At 55.6% G+C, this 10977-nt stretch overlaps 1 protein-coding gene across 1 annotated transcript in view; it reads left to right on the top strand.

Moving 5' to 3' along the window:
- Positions 1–10977, top strand: part of NRTN (neurturin) — a 25146-nt gene that overhangs the window by 11636 nt on the left and 2533 nt on the right. Inside the window, exons 2-3 of the mRNA XM_017847140.1 lie at positions 6583–7154; positions 10867–10972. Of these exons, the coding sequence (XP_017702629.1) occupies positions 6986–7154; positions 10867–10972 (275 nt within the window). The 5' untranslated portion in view covers positions 6583–6985. The remainder of the gene's footprint in view (positions 1–6582; positions 7155–10866; positions 10973–10977) is intronic.

Below are 10977 nucleotides of genomic sequence, written 5' to 3'. Positions count from 1 at the left end.
GGAGGGAGGGAGGGAAAGAGGGAAGGAGGGGGGAGGGAAGGAGGGAGGGAGGGAGGGAAAGATGGAGGAAGGGAGGGAAAGAGGAGGGAGGGAGGGAAAGACAGAGAGAGAAAAGGAAGGAAGGAAAGGAAAGAAAGAGAGAAAGGAAGGAAGGGAGGGAGGGAGAGAGGGGGAGAAAGAAAAAGAGAAAGAAAGAAAAGGAAGGAAGGGACGGAGAGAGGGAGAGAAAGAGAGAGAGGAAGGAAGGGAGGGAGAGAAAGAAAAAGAGAAAAGGAAGGAAGGAGAGGAGAGAGAGAAAGGAAGGAAGGGAGGGAGAGAGAGAGAAAGAGAAAGAAAAAGAGAAGACAGGCAGGCAGGCAGGCAAGTGTGTGAGTGTCATCGTGGTCAAATGTGTGATTGTGTTTGAATGCGTGTGGAAAAATCCAAGTGTGTGTCTGAGTGTGAAAACACCCTGGGATGTGCGTGTAACCCTGTTTGTGTGTGGAAGTGTGAAAACACTGAATGTGGGAGTGTTTTGTTTTGTTTCATTTCAAGACGGAGTCTCACTCTGTCATCCAGGCTGGAGTGCAGTGGTGCGATCTCAGCTCACCACAGCCTCTGCCTCCCGGGTTCAAGCGATTCTCCTGCCTCAGCCTCCCGAGTAGCTGGGATTACAGGCGCGCACTGCCATGCTCGGCTAATTTTTTTTCTTTTTTGAGATGGAGTCTCGCTCTGTCACCCAGGCTGGAGTGCAGTGGTGAGATCTTGGCTCACTGCAACCTCCACCTCCCAGGTTCAGGTGATTCTCCTGCCTCAGCCTCCCGAGTAGCTGAGATTACAGGCGCCCCCCCACCACGCCCGGCTAATTTTTGTATTTTTAGTAGAGACAGGGTTTCACCATGTTGGCCAGGCTGGTCTTGAACTCCTGACCTCAGGTGATCCACCCACCTCAGCCTCCCAAAGTGCTGGGATTACAGGTGTGAGCGACCGCACCCAGCCAAATATGGGAGCGTCTGAGCATGCAAGTGTGCTCAAGTGAGAATACTTGAGCACGTGTGATCGTGTGTGCGTGGGCAGTGTGTGTGTGTGGGAGTGCATGTGCACGAGTATGAAAGAACCTCAGTGTGAGGACATGAGATGGCTTGGTGTGAATGAGATGTCTGGGTGTGAATGAGTGAGAAGACGGTGTGAATAAGTGAGATGGCTGGGTGTGAATGAGTGAGATGGCTGGGTGTGAATGAGTGAGAAGACTGGGTGTAAATGAGTGAGATGGCTGGGTGTGAATGAGATGGGTGTGAATGAGAAGACGGTGTGAATGAGTGATGGCTGGGTGTGAATGAGTGAGATGGCTGGGTGTGAATGAGATGGTTGGGTGTGAATGAGTGAGAAGACTAGGTGTGAATGAGAAGGCTGGGTGTGAATGAGTGTGAGTGGGCACACAAGTGTAAGCCTACAGGTGTGCTGTGTGAGATAGGGGATCTCCCTATGTTGCCCAGGCTGGTCTCAAACTCCTGGGCTCTGGTAGCTGTGGGTGCTGGCAGCGGGTTCACCTGTGTACCCCCGTGTGTGTGGCCAGGATGAGGGGTCTCAGGGCGCAGATGATGACCTGGGCTAGACTGCAAATGACAGTGGGCACTCCTGTACCTACAAGTGTGTGTCTGTGCAGATGCACAGGTACAGACGCCTCCCCAGGCTAGGGCCTCCGGGACACAGGCACACACATTGTGCACACCCAGCCCCCTCCCCATGCCCTCCGCCACACCCACATCACCCCCACCTGGTCGCGTCCGTGCCAGAGACAAACCAGTTAGGTGACCCCCGAGAACAGAGAGGCCCATTGTTCATGGCTGCTAATCAGCCCTGCCTGCTGGGCCCCCTCCACCGACGGCCCACCAATTTCCTGGCCTCCACCAGAGCTCTAGGTGGGGAGAGTCTGAAGCTCCAAGGCCTCCGGGGGGTCCTGTGACTAGGCCATGCTGGGGCTAGGCCCTTGGTAGAAACAGACCACCACAGCCCAAGGCTTGTTCCAGTCCAATGGGGAAACCGAGTCACACCACTCTAAGACTTGAATGTGTGGACAAGCAGGGTAGAGGGGGTCCAGAGAGGTCCAGGGCCCGGTAGGTTTCCTGCCTGTCTTCCCCCTCCCACCACCAGCATTCAAATGCCGGCTCTATGACCTCGGACAGGTCACTTCCCAGCTCTGGGCCTGTTTCTCATTCATACAGTGGGGATAAGGGTATGACTTGCAGCCAGGTGAAGCGGCTCACGCCTGTAATCCCAGCACTTTGGGATGCCAAGGCAGGAGGCTCGCTTGAGCCCAGGAGTTCAAGACCAGCCTGGGCAACATGATGAGACCTCGTCTCTACAAGCAGTTTAAAAATTGGCTGGGCGCGGTGTCTCACGCCTGTCATCCTAGCACTTTGGGAGGCCGAGGCGGGTGGATCACCTGAGGTCAGGAGTTCGAGACCAACCTGACCAACATGGTGAAACCCCATCTCTACTAAAAATACAAAAAATTAGCCGGGCGTGATGGTGCATGCCTGTAATCCCAGCTACTTGGGAGGCTGAGGCAGGAGAATTGCTTGATTGAACCTGGGAGGTGGAGGTTGCAGTGAGCCAAGATTGTGTCACTGCACTCCAGCCTGGGCAACAAGAGTGAAACTCCGTCTCAAAAATAAATAAAAATAAAAAAATAAAATAAAATTGGCTGGGTGTGGTGGTGCATGCCTGTGGTCTCAGTTACTTGGGAGGCTGAGACGGGAGGATCACCTGAGCTGGGTAGGTCAAGGCTGCAGTGGGCGCTGTGATTGTACCACTGCACTCCAGCCTGGGCAACAGAGCGAGATCCTGTCTCAAAAAAGAAAAAATAAATAAATAAAAGGACATTACCTTCTTCTTAGGACGCTTGTAAGGTTGGAATGACTTTATCTGTGTTAAGTTTGTAAAATGGAGTTGGACATAAAGTAGGTGATCCCTAAGAATAAAGGGGATGATGGCCAGGCGTGGTGGCTTTCGCATGTAATCCCAGCACTTGGGGATGCCAAGGCGGGCAGATCACCTGAGGTCAGGCGTTCAAGACCAGCCTGGTCAACATGGCGAAACCTCATCTCCAGTAAAAATATAAAAATTGCCGGGTGCGGTGGCTCACGCCTATAATCCCAGCGCTTTTGGAGGCCGAGGCGGGTGGATCACAAGGTCAGGAGATCAAGACTATCCTGGCTAACACAGTGAAACCCCGTCTCTACTAAAAATACAAAAAATTAGCTGGGTGTGGTGGTGTGGCGTGTGCCTGTAGTCCCAGCTACTCGGGAGGCTGAGGTGAGAGGATCACTCAAAAAACAAACAAACAAAAACAACAACAACAGAAACCAACACAAAAATTACTTAGGCGTGGTGGCACGTTCCTGTAGCCCCAGCTACTTGGGAGGCTGAGGCAGGAGAATCGCTTGAACCCAGGAGGTGGAGGTTGCAGTGAGCTGAGATTGCACCACTGCACTCCAGCCTGGGCAACAGAGTGAAACTGCATCTCAAACAACAACAACAACAACAAAAGAACACACACAAAGGAATGAAGGAGATGGGTTTGACATCTGGCAAAATGCTGCTGCTGCCAACTGCTTCCACAAAACCTCAAGAATGGAATGTCCTGCACGAGCTGCTCCATCCCCTTCCCAACCTCCCCTCCTCTCTCTCTTCCCCTGCTCACTCTGCTCAGACACACAAGCCTCCTCACTGTTCCTCAAACATGCCAGGTGGGCCTGCCCCAGGGCCTTTGCACAGGCAGTGCCTCTGCCTGGGACACCTGCTCCCAGATTTTCTTATGACTGACTTCTTACACTTGGGTCTTAGTGCATGCGTCACCTCCTCAGGGAGGGCCCCCCTGCCCTGCCCACTCCCAGTGAATCTAGGCCCATTCATGATAGTCACCTTGTTTATTATGCACTGACTGTATACTAAGCCCAGAGACTTCAACTGTGGTCTCTTTTTCATCCTCCCAATAAACCCATCCATCCATCCATTCACTCAGACATGAAACTCTGGACCCTCCAATTCAGAATCTGGGCCACCCAGTGCCTAGCTTTTTTTTTTTTTTTTGAGACGGTGTTTCACTCTGCCACCCAGGCTAGAGTGCAGTGGTGTAATCTCAGCTCACTGCAACCTCTGCCTCCTGGTTTCAAGTGATTCTCCTGCCTCAGCCTCCCAAGTAGCTGGGATTACAGGTGCATGCCACCTCACCCAGCTAATTTTTGTATTTGTAGTAGAGCTGGGGTTTCACCATATTGGCCAGGCTGGTCTTGAACACCTGACCTCAGGTGATCTGCCCTCCTCAGCCTCCCAAAGTGCTGGGATTACTACAGACATGAGCCACCATACCCAGCCAGCCTAGCTTCTTTGTGTTTTCATTCATTCATTCATCATTCAGCAAATGTCTATGAGTGCCTATTCTGTGCCACTGAACCAGCTGGGCTGGCCCTGGGGGAGAATCAACTTCCCCTGCAAATTCACTCTTATCAGATAGATCCCCAGGCTGGTCTAGGATTTGTTTAGACGCCTTCATGTTGGGGAGCTCATTCCTTACCAATAACCACCACCACCAATACCAAAGAGTCTCAAGTACCAGCAAGAGTGGCGAGGCAAGTTCTCAGGCTGACTACAGTATCTGCTCCCAAGCCCAGCCCGTATGGTGTGTGCTATGTCAAAGAGCCTGCGTTTGAATCCTACGTCCTTTTCTAGCCCTTGGACAAGCCCCTACCCATTTTGTGCCTCGGTTTGCCTAGCTGTAAAATGGAGATAGTAATGCCTCTCTTGCGGGCTCAGCACCGGGCCTGTTACACAGCTGGTGCTTAATAAATGTGTCCCGTTACTTAAGGTCTGGTGTGTGTAGCTCCTGTGGTCCCCATCCATGGGGGTGAGCGGGGTGGAGAAGGGGTGGTTCGAGTTTCTGCGCATCAGCACACGGGGCGCAGTCCATGCAAATGAAATGCGAATCCCACGCAAATAAATCTCCGCGCAGTGCAGGGCAGCGCATAAAGCTGGAGGTACAAGGTGCATGCACGGCAGGGGGGCACCTGGGGATCCCAGGAGCCGAGCCCAGGCCCGGAGGCGCTGACCCATATCCAACCCGGCTTTCAGCGCTCGGTGTAAATGTTTACACCTGGCCGGCCGCCAGGCTCCTTGCCACCCCACACTAGGCAGGTAGGAGGGGGAATGTAAACTCGAGCTGGGGGCCATGGGATGCTGGGGAGGAGCCCAGACAGCGTCGGGTGTGGTGGGTGTGTACATGTGAGTTATTAAACACTGACTACATGCAGTGAGGAGGATGCCACCAGGCACTCACAGCACCCAGTGCCCGAATGGGGAAAGCTCAGGGCATTCCTGGGGGCCCACTAGCCCCCCTGCACCAGCCAGAGGTTAAAGTGAATAGGGTAGGCAGTCACAGAAGGCTTCCTGGAGGAGGTGCCCTCCAAGCTGAGATTGCAAGGGGGGTGGGCGCTAGGTACAGTGGCTCATACCTGTAATCCCAGCTCTTTGGGAGGCCAAAGTGGGAGGATCGCTTGAGCCCAGGAGTTTAAGACCAGGCTGGGCAACATTGTGAGACTCCCCTCTCTATTAAACCAAAAAACAAAAATTAAAAAAAAAAATTAAAAATTAGCCAGGCATGGTGGCTCACGCCTGTAGTCAGTCCTAGCTACTAGGGAGGCTGAGGTGGGAGGATCCCTTGAGCCTAGGAGGTGGAGGCTGCAGTGAGCCGTGATCACACCACTGCATTCCAGCCTGGGCGACAGAGCAAGACCCTGTCTAAAAAAACAAAAATAGAGAGAGAAAAAGAAAGAAAGAGAGAGAGAAAGGTAAGAAGGAAAGGAGGGGGGGAGGGAGGAAGGAAGGAAGGAAGGAAGGGAGGGAAAGGAAAGAAAGGAAAGGAAAGGGAGGGAGGGAGGAAGGGAAAGAAAGAAAAAAGAAAGAAAGAGAGGAGGCTGGGTGCGGTAGCTCACGCCTGTAATCCCAGCACTTTGGGAGGCCAAGGTGGGCAGATTACTTGAGGTCAGGAGCTTGAGACCAGCATAGCTAACAGGGTGAAACCCGTCTCTATTAAAAATACGAAAATTAGCCAGGTGTGGTGGCGGGCGCCTGTAATCCCAGCTACTGGGGAGGCTGAGACAGGAGAATCACTTGAACCCGGGAGGTGGAGGTGGCGGTGAGCTGAGATTGTGCCACTGCACTCCAGCCTGGGCAACAGAGCGAGACTCCATCTCCAAAAGAAAAGAGAAAAGTTAAAAGAAAGGGGAGTGAGAGTGGGGAGGGAGGGAAGAAGTGTTCTCCAGGGAAAGACCTGTCTGTGCAAAAGCCCGGAGCTGGGACTCAGTGTCCGGGGCAGCTCTGGCCCATTGCTAACTACTTCTGGGCATGCTTATCCATCTGGATGGGAAACAGGCTCAGAGAGGGGCAGAGTCAATGGAGGACACTAGCCTGTAGGGAACAGTGTCAGCCCCGGATTCCTGCCTCCAGACGATCCTAAACACCACCCTCCCCGCACCCTTGTCCTACAGTGCCACCTGCCGGAAATGACCTCTCCTCCTTTCACTTTTCCCCCTGGCTCCTCAGCTGCAGTCTCTCCGGCCTCCTCGCTGTTCCTGGGATACGCCACACTCAGTCCGGCCTCGGGGCCTTTGCACTGGCTGTGTCCCCTGCCTGTGATGTCGTTCTTCTCTGCCTGGTCAACTCCTACCTTTGTTCAAGTCTGGACCCTGTCATCGGCTCCTCAGGAAGGCACTCCGGGACCCCCAGATGGGGGCCGTTCCCTGTGACTCCTGGCACGGAGCCCAACCCCTTCCTTGTTCAATGGTTCCTTGAGGGACCATTCCCATGTGATTATCGACCATTTGGCAGGCATTGTTCAAAGTCAGAGGCCCCACACTAAGTCCTGGCCCAGTGCCCTGCGCCTGTTCGTTGCTGGAGGGACAGACAGGGGGCGTGCGGCTGACCATCCCGTGCCCGCAGGCTGAGGATGCAGCGCTGGAAGGCGGCGGCCTTGGCCTCAGTGCTCTGCAGCTCCGTGCTGTCCATCTGGATGTGTCGAGAGGGCCTGCTTCTCAGCCACCGCCTCGGACCCGCACTGGTCCCGCTGCGCCGCCTGCCTCGAACCCTGGACACCCGGATTGCCCGCCTGGCCCAGTGTAAGCTCCTCCTCTGTGTGGGGTCAGATACCACCAACGTAAGGGGTAGAATTTCAGGCAGTGAAGTGGGAGGCGGCGGGGGTCATAAGTTTTTAAAAGATAGTGCCAGCCGGCCAGGCGCGGTGGCCCACACCTGTAATCCCAGCACTTTGAGGTGGGCGGATCACCTGAAGTCAGGAGTTCGAGACCCGCCTGACCAACATGGTGAAACCCCGTCTGTACTAAAAATACAAAAATTAGCTGGGCGTGGTGGCACGTGCCTGTAATCCCAGCTACTCAGGAGGCTGAGGCAGGAGAACTGCTTGAACCCGGGAAGCGGAGGTTGCAGTGAGCCGAGATCGCGCCGATGCACTCCAGCCCGGTGACGGAGTGAGACTCCATCTCAAAAAAAAAAAAAAAAAAGGATAGGGCCAGCAAGCCCTGTTGCAGGGAGGCAAGGACAGACATCCTAAAAGATTATTCAGGGCAAGGCATGGTGGCTCCTGCCTATAATCCCAGCACTTTGGGAGGCCGAGACAGGAGGATCTCTTGAGCCCAGGAGTTCATGACCAGCCCGGGCAACGTAGTGAGACCTCCATCTCTACAAAAAACTTTAGAAATTAGCCAGGTGTGGTGGCGCATGCCTGTAGTTCCAGCTACTTGGGAGGCTGGGGTGGGAGGATCACTTGAGCCCAACAGTTCAAGGCTGCAGCGAGCTATGATTGCACCACTACACTCCAGCCTGAGCAACAGAGCACGACTCTGTCTCAAAACATTATAATAATAAATACATTTTCTAAAAAAAGATGGGGTGGAGGGAGGTTGCAAATTCCCCCAATGGCCTGGTGGAGCTAGGGTGACTTCTGGGAACTGGGGTCTTTCGGCTTAGCTGTCACAAGGAATTAGGCTTGCCCTGAGGTCTTGTGGGGGCCAGATGGAGATTAGACCTGGGCATTCGCCCGGTTGGCCCCCGCGGCGCAGCGGTCGGGGGGGCGCGGTGGGAGGAGAGAGAGGCTGGATCTGAGGTCCCAGTGATCTGCCCCAGGGGACAGGGACCAAGGGGAGGCGGGAGATGGAGCGGGAGTAAAAACCAGAAGAGAGACCCAGAGATTTGGAGGGGTGAGGGGGGTTGGAGAGAGAGAGAGGAGAGACAGGACTGGGGGCACAGACACGGGCAAAAGCACTGCTGTAGGGACAAAAAAATGCCCACCCTGAGGGCAAGACCCTCGCCCAACTCCCCACCAATCCCTAATGCCTGCCCCACCACAAGTGCTGTGGGGTGAGGGTGGTGCCTGGGCCCTGACCCCTGTGCCTACGCACATGTCCATGCGTGCACCTGTGTGGGCATCTGAGACGTAGATGTCGGCAGGGTGCGTGTGCAGTGCCTTTGGGTGTGGGCCATGAGTACGCCCCGTGCACGTCTGCACCCGCCCCTGCCAGCCCACACAATCCTCTTTTCTTGTCCTTACAATGCACCAGGGTGGCCTCCGGCACGAGCTCCACTTCTGTCCTCCCACCACTTCCCTCTGCAAGTGGCACGAAGTCCTTCCTAGGACATCGGGACAGAGACCTGGGTGGGGCCCCAAAAGCCAGTGCTCCAGGACTTGAGGGGGACAAAGCAGGAATGGAGGAATTTCAGGCACTGGGGAGGGTCAGGGCCCATGGACAGGTGCCTGCCTGCCCTACAGCAAAAAAGGAGCAGCCACTGAGTCCCCAAGTCCCCGTGTTCTAGGCTCCATGGTGGAATTTCAGGCTGGGGACTTTGTGTTCTAGCCCCCTGTGCAAGCAGCCAGCCCCGTTGCAGAGAGGCAGGGACAGACATCCTAAAAGATTATTCACTGTTGCCGGGCGCGGTGGCTCACACCTGTAATCCCAGTACTCTGGGAGGCCGAGGTGGGCGGATCACAAGGTCAGGAGATCAAGACCATTCTGGCTAACACTGTGAAACCCTGTCTCTACTAAAACTACAAAAATATTAGCCGGGCGAGGTGGCGGGCGCCTGTAGTCCCAGCCATTTGGGAGGCTGAGGCAGGAGAATGGCATGAACCCGGGAGGCGGAGCTTGCAGTGAGCCGAGATTGCGCCACTGCACTCCAGCCTGGGCGACAGAGCAAGACTCTGTGTCAAAAAAAAAAAAAAGATTATTCATTGTTTATATGGAATTCAGATTTAGCCGGGCATCTGTATTGTATCTGGCAAGCCCACAAATGTCTGCTTCGATGCACCCCTCTAGGGTTGGGCGTGCCCCTAACTAACCCCCCAGCACAGTCCCGGCCCCTCCAGTCCTGCTCCATGGCTTAAAGAACACGGACTAGGTTGCTCAGTCATCGGCCACCTCCCGCACCGACTTCCCACCCTCTCAGCCCCAGCCAAGACAGAGATCATGCAAGCTTCAGGGAATAGACAGGGCAACTGAGGCCTGAGGTTGCCAGTGGCGAAAGTGGCAGAGTCAGGCTCTGAGGCTGGGTTTGTCTTGTTTCTGAGACCCCCTGTGGGAACAGACATCTCCTCCCCCACCAAACCCCAGGAGACAGCCCCTCCTTCCCCAGGGCCACCCAGAGGCTCATTCTTTTGACAGCCAGGTGCACCAGCCCTGGGAGCAGGTGGGGACTACACTCAAGATTTCCTCTCCCAACCACAAGCGTGACTGCCACCTGCTCTGGGGCTGGGAGTCCCCTGCCTTCTGATCCGCCAGTAGCGCTGCCTGTCATTCCAGCGTCTGCACTTCTCTCCTGGGGCTTCGGAGTTTGGGGGTGGGGCCAGCGCTTGGGTAATAAATTTAGGCTGCCAGGCCCTGGGAATCGGTGACTTGGGCACCTCCTGGCGAGTGTGGGAGAAGGCGGCTGGACCTGGGCCAAACTTGGGTGAACGATGTAGGCAGTTAGAATGTCCTTTAAGCCCGTCTCTCTTGGCCACCTGGTAATGATGTGACCTTGGGATGGTCCATTTTGTCACCTGTCACATGGGGGTGGCCCTGACAGTAGCTGCTGCCACTTCATGGAGTGGGGGCCCCACACAGGCCTCGAACGCAGTAGGCTGCAGTACCTGCTGCTCCTCTGCATTCTGAGAAACCCACCCTGATTCGTTTCTTGGATAGGGAAACTGAGGCTCCACTGCACAGTGGGGCAGCGGGGATGGAGGGAGTCTGAAAAACCCAGGAACTCAGGGCTAACGTCAGGGCCTGAAGAAGGGGCTCTAGAGATAGAGACCTATGACAGCCTCACTAAAGAGGGATGGGGCATGGGAAGCAGCCCCCCCCCCCCCGTGCTGCCCAGAGAGGGTGCACCAGTGTCCTGGGGCAGCCCAGCATAGGGGCGGTGTCCATGTAGATTTGCGATGGAGGATGAGGAGAGTGGAGCAGCAATGGGGTGAGAGAGGGGCCCAGAGGAGGTCAGTTAGAGACCCCGGTCAGCTTAGCTCAAGGTGAGACGGGCTGGAAAGTGGCCCAGAAAGGATGAACCAGGTTCTGGGCAGCCAATATAGGCTCAGGGTTCAGAAAGGGGTGCTGGACCAGCGTAGGGGTGTATGTACGTGCCCTCCAGTGCCGCCCAGAGGCTGCATGAGCAGCTCAGCGAGAGGGTGTGAAAATTTGGGATCTGGGAGTGAGATGAGAAGCCGTCCAGGCCTGTCGTCCCAGCAAGGCTCTTCGTTTGCAGGGGTACAGCGAGGGTAGGGGGCTCCCTCCCATCCCCTGCACCCACTGACCCGCCTCCTTTCTCTTCCTCCCCTCGCAGACCGTGCACTGCTGCAGGGCGCCCCGGATGCGGTGGAGCTGCGCGAGCTGACGCCCTGGGCTGGGCGACCCCCAGGTCCGCGCCGTCGGGCGGGGCCCCGGCGGCGGCGCG

Source organism: Rhinopithecus bieti, unplaced genomic scaffold, assembly GCF_001698545.2.
Source record: "Rhinopithecus bieti isolate Rb0 unplaced genomic scaffold, ASM169854v2 scaffold_28055, whole genome shotgun sequence".
In the NCBI taxonomy this organism is placed as follows: Eukaryota; Metazoa; Chordata; class Mammalia; order Primates; family Cercopithecidae; genus Rhinopithecus; species Rhinopithecus bieti.
This window is presented reverse-complemented; position numbering and strand designations above follow the sequence as displayed.